This window comes from Malaclemys terrapin, chromosome 10 (assembly GCF_027887155.1).
Source record: "Malaclemys terrapin pileata isolate rMalTer1 chromosome 10, rMalTer1.hap1, whole genome shotgun sequence".
Lineage (NCBI taxonomy): Eukaryota > Metazoa > Chordata > Testudines > Emydidae > Malaclemys > Malaclemys terrapin.
This window is the reverse complement of record NC_071514.1, coordinates 17,469,062-17,482,771: the sequence shown is the minus strand read 5'-3', so window position 1 is coordinate 17,482,771 and position 13,710 is coordinate 17,469,062. Positions and strand designations below refer to the sequence as shown.

At 37.8% G+C, this 13,710-nt stretch overlaps 1 protein-coding gene across 2 annotated transcripts in view; it reads left to right on the top strand.

The window, feature by feature from the left end:
• The window catches only part of EFL1 (elongation factor like GTPase 1), a 152,486-nt gene that overhangs the window by 128,803 nt on the left and 9,973 nt on the right, over window positions 1-13,710 (top strand). For both annotated transcript variants that reach the window (XM_054042703.1, XM_054042702.1), the window contains exon 19: window positions 2,980-3,164. In XM_054042703.1, coding sequence (XP_053898678.1) covers window positions 2,980-3,164 — 185 coding nt within the window. The remainder of the gene's footprint in view (window positions 1-2,979; window positions 3,165-13,710) is intronic.

Here is a 13,710-nt window from a genome sequence, read left to right as displayed (position 1 = left end):
TGTAAAAATTCTGCAGCAGTTGGTGTGCTGTGCATCTGGAAAACTATTCACAGAAGTCCAGAGAGAGAGTGGGGGGAAAGTGTGAGAGCCTCATCTGAGAAAGATTTGCAAAGTATCTTTCCATTCCTCTGCAGAGGCATCCTTTGGCAGGTGCTACTGGGTTGGTTCTCAAATAACTCCTTAGTTTATAAAGCACTTGCTTTATCTGGGGTGAACTTCCATTCCTGTCTGTTTTTCTACTATAATAATTAAACTCTGCTTATCCTTCCCCTCCTTACTTCTGGGATTCACTGCTCACTACTTCCCATTAGTAATGAATGAGGAGAGATGCAACAGAATGAGAAATGTCTTACCTGATGATTTTCTTTGTTAGCAGCTCCTCTTCAAATTCAATGACCAGAATATAAATTGAATTTTTAATCGAAAGGGAGAGGTTAATTTAATATGTTATCTCAAGTTGCCTCAATGCTAATTGGCTGCTGAAGTGTTTCTACAGCTGTGGAAAAACTCTTCTGGTGGCCTGAGCTGAAGGGCAGAGCTTAGTCTCGGAACCTCCAGCAACAACATTGGACCACTTCTGAATTCCACAGGTGGGTGAAGGGGGCATTAGCCCATTAGTAATGAATAGCAAGAAAATGATCAGGTAAGAAATTTATCATTTAGGCTGTTGATCTTTCTTTCTTTCTTTCTTTTTTTTTTTTCCTTTTTCCTCTGGCAAGTTTCTGTCTTGGATTTTGCTGATATGAGTGAAATTTTGGTGAAATGCCTTTTACCATAGCACTGGTCTACTGATAACATAAACATTGTTACTGTTCTTTACAGCTCTAGCTTGTATATAGCTATATAGGATGCAATTCTGTTCACTTCATAGAGCCTGAGTAGTCAGTTTCTTGTTAATTTCATATTTACTTTCGTTTGCATCTTTATTTTTAAAGAGTTGAACTTCATTAAGAGCAGATGCATAAGTAAATTACATCTTAGTCAGGCTTTTTGGTATATTGCAGCATCAAAATATTGCTCTACTTTTGAGGTACTGTCATAACTTCAGAATAAATTTCCTTCTCAGGTATTTAGAGATGAAAAAAGGTGCTTCCAGCATACATACAAGCACATGCGCATACACAACCAGTCAAAAAGATAATTTGGTACGGGTTAGAAACCCACTTGCAGTTGGGCCTGGAGCTATGATCAGACCCTCTGTGGCCAGTATTTAACCTATTAGATAAAACAATGTACTAGTCTAGCCTACCCTCAGCACCTCTTCCAGTGATTCAGATTCCCACTCCTCCCCTCAAGGACTAGGCTCTGCAGCATTCAGAGCATTTACACACAAACCCCTGTGGCTTCTAAGATCCTGACTCCCACACCCACTCCAGTTCTCCACTCCAGTGTAGTCCGAAAGGGGGTGGAGAGTGGGTGGATTTCAAGATTTATCCCAAAGAACAGTTATACTTTGTAGACTCAGATCCTCATATAACTTCTCTCTGGTAGCAATGACTGAAGCAACAATCCAAACTACTTGGATGAAATACATATAATTGAAAAACCTTTATTGAGATGAAAAAAAAATCTCTACTAGCTTGTATGTTTTGGGGAAACAGACTTCAATAACACTTAGCCCAGAATAGCTCAACATGTGTCTCTCCAGTAGGTTTGACAGATTCTTTGTAATAAATGGTGCTGATAATAGCTGGTGTATCTGTATGCAAGGTTTCAGCTCTGCTATTAAACATAAGGAATACAATGAATATTTTAAAATATAATCTTAATATCCTGTAATGTAGTTTGGAACTTATTTGCCTTAACAATTTTAATAAATTCTGTATATTACCATGAATATTTCCAGTGACCTTGATAATGCTCTTGTGCAATGTATGTCTAAGCTTGTGTTTTAAAGTAATGTACATTTGTACAATAAATCAGCAGTTGGAAGCTGTATAAAAATATAACCTTTTGGTGTTTCAGAATTCCCTACATGCTCTCAAGGATTCCTTAGGCTTGCAGTTGTTTAGCTTATATCAACAAATCTCATACATGCACGCCACATCCAGTACATTTGTCTTGAAAATGCTCTGACTTTGTGTCTGATTTCACAGTTTAGAACCTAAAACACTTTTTTCAAATTTCGTAAGTAACAAGAAGACAAGGTACACAGTAAAGGTGAAATTCACCCACATGCAGAGGACCACATGAGGGGTGGGTTAGGAGGGGGTGTGTCCTGGCAAGAGCAGAAAATGTCATTGGAGGTGATAGGCAAGAGCTGTTGGATCCACACTTATTTGAATCTACTGGCCTGCAGTGAGGCTGCAAAGATGGAGTAGCGATTGTTCTCATTCGTTATGGCCTATCTGTGGATTAGATTCCCTCACCTTACATCCTCTGCAAAGTTCCCCACAGAGAGCCCAACTCACTGGCCTTAAAGGATTTAATTTCACTTGATAATAATTACTCTTTACATTTATATCTCTATGTGTGTGGAATGTTTATAGTGTGTGAGAATAGGTAATAAGTAGTGGGGAGTGACAGATAATAACTTTCAAATATCAAAGCCAAGTTGACCGACAATGGGGATATTTACAAATAAAATATGTCTAACAGCACACTCCCACATTCTTTTCAGATAATACAATTTAAAATATTCAGCTTAATGGATATTTATACAAATGTTTTCTTTGCTGCAGTATGCCTTTGAGAAATATACATCGTATTGTCATAAAATGTACATAGTGTAACAACCACACAGTAGTAGTGATTTATTAAACATGTATATACTGTGGATTTGCATGTTTTAGTAACTGACAAATGTATGCCTTGTATGATTTTAATTAGTCCACCCACAATCTTACAGGAAAGATACTGAGTCATAGAAAGTATACCCTATATTCAGTACTTAACTTTCCTAAATAAATAATTATGTATTTGCCTTGAAGCAAAGACCGTGAAAGGCTCAACAAACTAATAAGACTTATGCCTTTGCAGGTCGTGTATACGCTGTCTTGTCCAAACGAGAAGGCCGAGTGTTACAAGAGGAGATGAAAGAGGGGACTGACATGTTTATTATTAAGGCCGTGCTGCCAGTAGCCGAAAGCTTTGGGTTTGCTGATGAAATCAGGAAGAGAACAAGTGGCCTGGCCAGTCCGCAGCTGGTGTTCAGCCACTGGGAGGTAAAAGATCTATTCATTCCATCTGTTTTGGTGATCTATTTCCTGTAGATGTGGCAAGAAAAAAAATAAGGGGGAAAAGGGTTACATTTTGGTCAAGACATGCATTTGATTCACTCTTTTCAAAATCAAGGTGAAAAAGTACCTTTTTATGCTCTTCAGAAATAAATATTTCTATCCTGTCTGGGTAGTTTTCGATTGTTCTGAAAAGTAGAAGGAAGTGTTTTGATAACAAAATAACTTTTTCACAAAATATTTTCTCTGGAGTTGATATGCTGCTGTTTTCATGTGGGTTATATGGTAACTTGCTTCAAGTAAATGTTACCATTAAGACAAAAATGTGGCAATAAATATAATTCCTGTCATATGAGAAGTAATCTTTTATTGGTCAGAAAAATATTCTGTTGTTGATCAGCAAATTTTTCTAGACAATACTACTGTTTCAGTAGTTATAAGGCACTAATCAACATATATTTAGGTACTAGAAAGCAGAAGAAATAGGTTTGGATAATTCCAAGCCAGGATTGGTGGTGGATGTTTTCAAGACTCTTTCCTTTGGAAAGGAAATGGTGTCTGTCTTTGGCACTTCAAAAAGAAATGGAGAGATGAAAGTGATGCCTCTACATAGGGATAGATGTCGGTGGGGAAACCTCTAAGAAATGAAATCAGTTCAGAGACATGCCACTCTGTTCCCATCATAGGGATAGTTGATCTTGAAGTACAGAAGGCAGGGCAAGCTTTCAGTTTCAGTTCTTTGTTCAAGAGGAACAAAAGTGAATAGTAAAAAGGCTCAACAGACCCGTCAAAGGAGCTAAAAACAGGTTCATGAGTAACAACAGTCAGTAGGTCTGCACTATCCATTTCAACTGTATATTTTAAAATAATGCTTAGCTGCAGTTTAACTTTTTTGGTCACTTTTTAAAGTCTGTTTTCAAAGTGAGAAATCAGACTTTGAAAAATCAATTAAAAATCAAATGTGTATTATCTTTCTCGTCTATTGAGTTGCTATGTTGTGATAAATCAATTCTCCCCAGTGCGTCTGAGATCTGTTTCTTACAGTGATAGTATAGAACAGAGGTTGCTAACTGTGGTCTGTAGAGCACTCTTTGTCAATGAAATGCTTGCTGGTGATCCACAGAGAAATGCCTGGTCACATGATGCTGGCTCCTCTTCCTTATTTCCAGCTCCTAAATTGCACTAAAAGAGCGCTAAAAATACATTCTTAATATTAGTTCTATGTGAACTATTGCTGTAGTCACAACAGGAATATTATGTGATCACTAATGGTGGAAAGGAAGAAGAGTCTATGCAGTCACAACGGAGAGATCCACACTGTGAAAGTGTGTGGGAACACCCGATGTAGTACACTTAGGAAACTACTTTTTGTTCTTTCTCAGTGGTGGTACCATACACCAGTATTACAGAATGTGGTGTGCCAAGTGCTTAACCTTCTCAGGCAGTAATACTACTGTAGCTTGCTCATCTTCTTCCAGCATTATGTAATTTTAGCTCAGTATACATACAGGTCATCAATGAACTGTAGAGAGGAAGAAGGGGAAAAGACCGAGAACTCAGGCTTCACAGAAGGGCAAAGAAGGGGAGAGGAGATTTGGGGAAACAATGGGGTAGAAAGAAAACAAAGTTTAAAAAAATGAGGAGCAAAACCTCAAAAGTACTCAGAAAGGAAAGAGACCTTAAAAAACAGACCAGAAAGAAAGGAGAGAAAATGGACCGAAAATAGGTGAGATTCAGTGACAGCTTTAGGAATATTGGGGAGGAGGGGTGTTTACATTCAAATTCATTACTAATGAGATGCTCCAAACCAAAAAAAGGGGTAGGAACCACTGTGTTAAGTATCAGAGGGGTAACCGTGTTAGTCTGAATCTGTAAAAAGCAACAGAGGGTCCTGTGGCACCTTTAAGACTAACAAAAGTATTGGGAGCATAAGCTTTCGTGGGTAAGAACCCTCTGTTGCTTTTTACTGTGTTAAGTGTTTCTACAGCTTTGGGAGTACTCATCTGGAGAGCAACTAATGGGGGGTGGCTTATCTCCAGAGCACCTTTGTAACAAATCTAAAGTGCCTCCAGTATCAGTGCCCAGCAGGTAAATCAATCAGGGGGGTGTTAATTCCAGATAGGAAGTTACCAGATAATGAATTTTCCTTGTGAGTTTCTTTAGGATTCACAACTACTATGCTCCCACTAAATGAACCCATATGTATGTAAACACCCAGATTTTCTCAGGAGGATGGAAAGAATATGTTCATGTGTAGTACTATATCACAGTTTTTGCAACTGAGCCATAGTTTCAGTAACTGCTTGAGCAAATTTCCAGTTCCAAAAATGTAATTGCTACTGTTACGGAAATGTGGGCAAATTTGTTTCTGACAACTACTCTCTAGCATCATAGGTGCCCTTTGTACAATCTATCTGTTTGTCATGGGATTTTCTAGATTTGAGTGAAATGATTCCTGATTCATTTGTCAAGGCAGAAGAAATATGTGACTAGAGCTGGGCGAATAACTGATTTTTTTAATTAGCTGGCAGTCCTGTAAAATTGGGAGGGAAAAATTGGTTCACATTGAACCAAATCCGAAAATGCCAACATTTTCCAGCAAACATAAAAAGTCCCATTTGGGTCAAATGAAATGTAATTCAACACAAAACATTTTCTTTCTGGGCATTTTTAAAGGGCTAGATTCACAAAACAGCCAGAAGGGCAGCATAGTGGGGAACGTCATCCCCACTTGTAACTCTTAGCCCAGTGGTTAGTGCACTCACTCAGGCTGTGGGAGATGCAGGCTGAAGACTCTGCTCTGCCAGATGTACAGTAGGGATATGAACTTGGTCTCCTTCCTCCCAAGAAATCTCCCTAACTAACTACTGGGGCATGGGGTATTCTGGGGCATACTCTCCTGTTGAAGCCAATTTACACATTCCAAATTGGGTAATGATTAGCTATTATTTTACTGTTTTAATTAGTTCAAGGTAAAAGAAACATTTCAAAAGTAAATATGTGACTTTGTCCAAATTCTTTAGAGTAATGTTAGATAAATATTAGAATAATCTCCACAATTTACTGTAAATTTCTAGGAAAAGTTAGAGAAAAGAAGGTTCAATGTGGTAGATGGTGGATTATTCTTCATCTGAAGACTTTAAATCAAGACTATATCTTTTACAAATTTATAACGCAAACAGAAATTATGGGCTTGATGTGGAAATTATTGGGTGAGGTTCTTTGGTCTGTGGTATACAGGTGTCAGACAAGGGATGACATAACTGTTCTTTTGGCCTTAAAATCTATTAATCTGTAATCAGACTGAGCTTCAAATGAATCATCATCTTCATGGTAGTCCTGACACTTAAGTAATTCTTAGAAGTCATCTGGAACCTTTCAAACCTGTCTCCACATAGTAGGCCTATTAAATGGTGGCTATTTAATTAGCCAGAACAGTTGTGGGGTTTTTAAATAAATAAAAACGACAAGAGGATGCCTTGAGCCGATTTTGTGATATTAGTGTTTTAGGTCTTTAAAGTGTGGCTATAATGTTCTTTTCCTTCCACTCACACTTGTTAAATATTTGGAAAAAAATTATAATACGCATTTTCTAACTTCTTCAACAAATAAGTCAGAGCTACTACAGACAAGTCTCCTTCACTAAACAACCTTGATTCATTCCCAAAGCAAATCCATCCTGTGCACTGAAAAAGGAAGGGTCCTGTAGAAAAATTAGTATGTGGTCATATAATAGAAGACTATCACACTGCTTACACACAAGGAGCCTGAACTAGGGTTGCCTGGGCAACATTTATTTTGGCATTCCTGTCTTTCGAGCACTTGACTTTGCAACCTCAATGTTCTTTTAATGCAGTTTTTGTGAGTGTAAAATATAAATTGATAGATAACTATTTCACTCTGTGTAATTAAGATTGAAAAATATTACCCTTCACCATCCTCTAAAAAGCTGTGTTTTTGCAAAACATTAAGACTGTGTGATGAGTTCCTCCGGAGAAACTTGCATCTTTATATAGAGGCTTCTACTTTCACACTTGCTACATAAGCCCCCTGTACTGCAAAGGGCGGCATTAAGGGTCCACCTTCACAGATCCATTTGTGGGACTGGAGCTAGGGTGACCATAGGTCCTGACTTTATAGGGAAAGTCCTGGTATTGGGCTTTGTCTTATATAGGTGCCTATTATTCCCACCTTCCTGTCCCAATTTTTCACAGTTGCTATCTGGTCCCACTAAGAGGAGCTGAAGAACTTTGATTAGGGAAATGTTCTGAAGTCTTGAAATGTCATATGTCTCCAAAGAGAATTTTAATGTTTACATAAGACGATAGATAATTTTAATATTCAAAACAGAGAAAGAACAAAGCAGTGAATTTTCTATCTCTAAAGACAAGTCATATTAAGGAATACCAAATTCAGTTTTTTTCCCACACACTAAAACGTCTTTAAAAAATAATGTAATGTGAGTCTGCCTAGGCGAGTTAGTAAATTTCATTTTTTTTTGTGAACTTTTTTAAATCTCTGATGCACCTGGTCGGTTTGTAGTTCACAACTTACAAATGCAAGTACACCTCTACCCCGATATAACGTGACCCGATATAACACAAATTCAGATATAACGCAGTAAAGCAGTGCTCCAGGTGGGCGGGGCTGCGCACTCCGGTGGATCAAAGCAAGTTCGATATAACGCGGTTTCACCAATAACGCGGTAAGATTTTTTTTTGGCTCCTGAGGACAGCGTTGTATCGAGGTAGAGGTGTATGTGTGCCTGGCATTATGGCATTTACAAACAAAGGTTCTCAATTCCACTTTTGGATACAAGTAACGTAAACCCCATACAAATGCATACTTGGTCATATGCTTTATTTTGCACACACAAGGGATCTCGTTGATTTCATGGCGACTACTCCTATGTCAAAGTGCAGGATCAGGGTCTAACACTTCATGAAAAGACTGTAATGTTATGAGTAACACTGAGCTGAGAAACTGGGCTGTTCTTAATTCAGTACTATAAACACAAGCAACGGTATGCCCTAGTTCAGTTACTGCAGTTTTGTGGTAGGGCAATTCCATAACTGAAGAACACATTTTAAAATTTAAATATCTTGCCAAGCTGGCTTTGAAACATATACTGGTGAACTGCCAAACAATCTAATCATTTTCAGACAGCTATGTAACCTGCCAAGGTTTTATGCTATCATTTTTTCCTAAAAATTGTGGAATAAGTGAAGTCAAAGGAGTAGAAAAATAAAATTTGCCACTGTTGCTACCACCAAAGGATTGCACTAGTGATAACTATGGTGGGAAATCCTATAGAAAAAATCCTTGTGTTGACATAAGTTTTGAGGCAGAAAGGTGCTACACAAATGTAAATCATTATTCTTAGTCATTGTTTTCATTAAACAAACTGATTTGTGACTTTTAGCTACAAATCCCATTGGATGCTAGCTCCTGTTTTAGGTTTTTAACCACCTTTTCAGAGCATTGAGTGACCAGTTACCTCGAGTGTTGGTCTGATAACCATAAGGTGCTGCATGGTCTATGCAGATATTAACCCTGGTTGACCCCCAGGAAAATTTTAGAAATTGAAAAACTATCTATCACTCTCCTGTGAGGATGTTAAGAGCTACAGCGTACTCCAAAATGTCACTTTTGCTCTTTGGTGTGGGGGAAAAACTGTAGTAAAAATGTAAACTTTTTCCATAACCTATTTGATGGGAGAGTAGGAATGTTTTGAAATCTCCAGCCACTGAAAGATAATTAAATATCATGGATCAAAATACTACTTTGGTCTGTAAAGGCTTTTGGAAGTTGGTTTTAGAATTTAAATAAATGGTCTTTGCTATCCAGTTTCTGACTTCTGTCATTTTTTTCAATTGTATTCTACCAAACCTGTGTAATTTCCAATTGTGCTTTTTTAAGTAGTAGAAAGCAGAAATAAAATTACATACTTTTCCCAGATTAGTCATTGAAGTCAGCAGTCTATTTTTACAGTTTCTCTCTTCAGATACCTGTATGAAATTATATGTAATAGATTTCAAAAGAAAATGTACTGTTTATAATTCTTTGGTTCATAACTTGTTATAGTTGTATGGTAACCCATTCCATATCTGCAGCAATACAAAGTGATATAAATCTTTAATTGAGCAATATTGAACCAGGACCTTTACTTTTTCCAAATAATTGGAACAAATGGGATCACAGTCATTAAAGATCTTGGATTCTGAGGTCTTACACAAAACATCTGGTTGGGGATGAGGATAAGTGGTGAAGAGTGCGAGTCAATATGGAAAAGATCCTCCACATTTGTAGCCAGCAGTGCTTTACTCTTATTTCCTCACTCTGGGCATAGAATAAATTTGGAGAGAAATCACTTATTGGGTATACCAGGGGTCGGCAACCTACGGCATGCGTGCCAAAGGTGGCACACGAGCCGGTTTTTGATGGCACGCGGGGCGGGCTGAGCTGCTCAGCCCACCGTCGCTCTGGGGTTCATGCTGCTAGCCCCTTGCCAGCCTGGGTCCCGCTGCCGGTCCCACTTAGCACCCGCTGCTGGCCTGGGTGAAGGAACCCCAGGTTGGCAGCGGGCTGAGACCCCAGCTGGCAGGAGCTGGCAGCCGGAACCCCAGAGCGGCGGCGGGCTGAGCCGCTCAGACGCTGCTCTGGGGTTCCAGTTGCTGGCCCCTTGCCAGCCAGGGTCCTTGCCCTAGCCCCACTCACCTTGCTTCTGGTTGGAGTTCCAGCGCAGGCCCCCTGCCAGACAGAGTCCAGGCCTCCGGCCCTGCTAGCCCTACCAGCCGCCAGCTCCACTCACCTCAGCTGCCGATGTGGGGTTCCAGCCGCTGACCTCCTGCCAGCCGGTTAACAACTGATCACTCAGTGTGCAGCTTAAAGTATCCAAATACGTGCCAGACATTGGAAAACTCAGCAAGGAAAAGCAAGGGCAAGGATCACGCTAAACTGATAAGATCTGCATTTTAATTTAATTTTAAATAAAGCTTCTGAAACATTTTGAAACCTTGTTTACATATAACAGTAGTTTGGTTATATAATATATAGACTTATAGAGAGACCTTCTAAAACACGTTAAAATGTATTACTGGCATGCAAAGCCTTAAATTAGAGTAAATGAAGACACGGCACACCACTTCTGAAAGGTTGCCGACCCCTGGGGTATACCATTTCCTTTTAAAGATGACTCTAATAGTAGTGAAGAGATTTCTGTTTTGTTCTACTTATGTTCCACACTCCTCACCATGGCATTTGATGAATGGCCCTAAAAACAACCATGTATCTAGTTCATATATTAGGGCATGGGACAGTTACTATCTGGCAAGCAGTTACTTTTTTTGGCTGGGAATAAAACTGGGTATCAATTAATGTTACAGTAAAACTTTAACCTTTGGATTTTGTATGACTTGTGTGCTACATTTTTCATCCTTAAAACTGCATTAACACTAGCTTTTTGGTTCAAATATTCCTGTTTGGATTTCCTTCCTTTTGGAAGGTAGAAATAATGAAAAAAGACTGCTAAACTGTAGAGCACCTTTAACTATAAGGGGATCCTTCAAAGCCAAAACAGAAACAGTTTAATGGGCATATACAGAACTGCCGAGGTTAAACATACACAACTTTAAAACCCCAATTTTCTTCAAATGTGGATTCTTCATTTTTGTTTTGGTCTCGATGAGGACTATAAAAGAAGTCAGGTTTGAAGTTTTTAATCTCAGCCATTTAAAAAAGATATGTAAGAACAGACACCCCAATCAGAGCATATAGGGAAAGTATTTCCCCTCCACTCACAACTCAAAAATGAAATGGACTTTGCTCAAACTTTCCAGAAATAACTTTGGGCTAGCACAAAGCATGGAAAATAATTTCAAAGGAATTTGCTTGAGGAACCAAAAAAAAGCATGTGTGTATGAGAAAGAGAGTGCCTGTTTGTGAGGATACAAGTTGCAAATTAACTGTATCTGAATAAGATTCGAAGATGGCTTCAGATGGGATAAGGCAGAAGCAATATCTGTCACTGAGACACTGTAGGGTATGCCCCCATCAGATGCCAGACAGTGACCTTCCAACTCAGGAGACTAAGGAAGGGAGAGATATCTTTTGTTTTTTAAATAGCGCCTATCACTATAACATATAAGTGCTGTCTTCTTAATGGACTCAGAAAATGGAGGTGTCTGGTCATTTTTGTTTTGTCTGATTAGCCTGTAAGGCTCAGGGACTGTCTCTTGCCATACATTGCTACAGTGCCCCATACAATGGGGCCTATAGTGCTACTGGAATACACATAAATCACCATCATCGAAACCAGGCTAATATAATTCAAGTATTATTAGAATTGGAATGAATCCTTATTAATATCCAGTGTTAAACACTTTATAGACTGTATTATATATAAGCATGTTATATACCTGTTTGTAGGATTTAAGAAAAAAATCCATGCTCAATAGTACTTAAATAGCAATTAACATTTTTAGGAGTTAATTATTGGAGACTGTCTCTCTAGAAAGGAGTTGTCTGTGTTAAAGTCACAAAGACATTTTTTCCTTGAATGGTTAACACGTAGATAATTAGGTTAAAAGAAAATTAAGCTTGTTTTTCTTTTAGTGTTCAGCTTGCTATAGTAAATGAGTTGTGTGTGCTTTCTTTTGAGGATTCGTTTAGGAAATTTGGTATTTAAGGTTGATTCTGTGTAGTTAAATCTTTCTGTGCTTTACAGTTATTTTTTCCTCAAGAATACCCTACAGTATTTGAGTTAATGTGTTCACCTACTAAAAATACATCACCCCCTGGCTGATGTTATTATAAACACCATTTTATTTATACCTTCAATTGGCTTGTACTTTTGTAAGGGAGTTGGTGAACACAAGAGGTTAGCCATTATTCTGTCAGAATTTTCAGCATGTATTTCATTGATGTATTTAATTATAATGGAATTTTAGTAGTGTCTTGCTTGTAGTCTAATCTTAAATAAAGAGAAAATATAGATTCCAAAAGCTTTATATAAAGTAGATCAGTGAAATAATTATTACATGGCAGAATAAAAACACTTCCATCATAAACAGTTTGCTTTGCATTTACGAGATCCCATTCTCAAAATCTGTTATCAGCAAAAGTGTGCTCTAGTTCATTTTATTGTATCGTTTTATATTGATGCATTTAGAAAAGTACTTCACCTGTAATGAAGAAAATTGTTTTAATGATCCATTACCTAAATGCTCAATCAAAATATACTTTTTAAAAGCCACAATTTTTAATTAGCTTTGCAAATCAACTTTAAAAACATTTTTTCTTCTAATTATAACGTACGCCCTTTTGAGAAGTAGCCATTTTCCACTCTGAGATAGTTGCATAGCTGTGGATTGCCATTGTCCTCCCTACTACTTGTTTTGAACATTGACCAGATTGTTATCTAGTGGTTGGGTCATGCTACTGTAGAAATGAGCTCATATATACTAATGAGAACTCTTAGTTGCGTAATGAAAAGAAAAATGTTTATTTCTGTAACTCTGTCAAATTGCATCCACTGTAGTGGCATTTTAAAATATGTTTCTGGATTTCTTGCTATTCTGTCAAAAGCATTTATTTCATAATGGCAGGAAAACCATAATCACAAAGATTGAAAAAAAATCAAGTGAAGTTTACATTTTCAATTACAATGTTTATTATTTCTCTCTATACTTTATATATAGTGCCTCCCAGCAATGTCTCTTAGACAATATTAGAATTACAAGTGTGAATAGTTTCATGTGGCCTCTGGTCAGCATTTTCAATCCCCAAGTGGAGGATGGGCATAGAAAACAGGGCAGAGTAAAGGTTGTTTGTTAACTGAATTTCCTGATTTTTTTTTAACTGTAACGTTTTATTGTTTTAGGGCAGTATATTCTCAACCCTAATTCTGTTTTGACAGAGGTTTTTGTGTGGAAATATAACAAAATTTTCCATTGCAAAAAGCAATGTTAATAAACTGTCATATTTAACATGTATGTGCAGTATAGTTTGGCATGTCTGTTTTTAAAATGTATTATAAGTTCTATTTTTATCTTCTATTTTAAAGTTTTGCACTGTAACAAAAAGTATTTGGAAACTTACAAAGGAATTTTAAGTGAAAATGACTTGACGCATAAGATAAATAACATTTGTGGATGTCTTTTTTTTTCCTCCAAGATCAACCTTTGCTTTCTCTTAAGCAGCTCAGACTATCCCAAAAGGATTGTTCCATTGAGAACATAATGAATCATTTAGGGTTCTGTTTTGACAAAAATTCCATTTCAGCCACATAGCCATCGAGGGCTTTTTCTTGTGTGGCCCCCAAATATACAAACAGTAGTTCAGGAGCCAAAAACTTACTCAGCACTGCTCCCATGGAACCTATGCCCAATGTTCTGATAGCTCCCCAATGGAAGCAAACTGATGAGAACTGCTCTGCAGTATTATAGGGAAGTGTTTCATCCTTATGCCTGCCTGCACTCTGTGAACAGGGTATGGATCATGACGGTCACCACCTGATACATTCATCTGCTTCGGT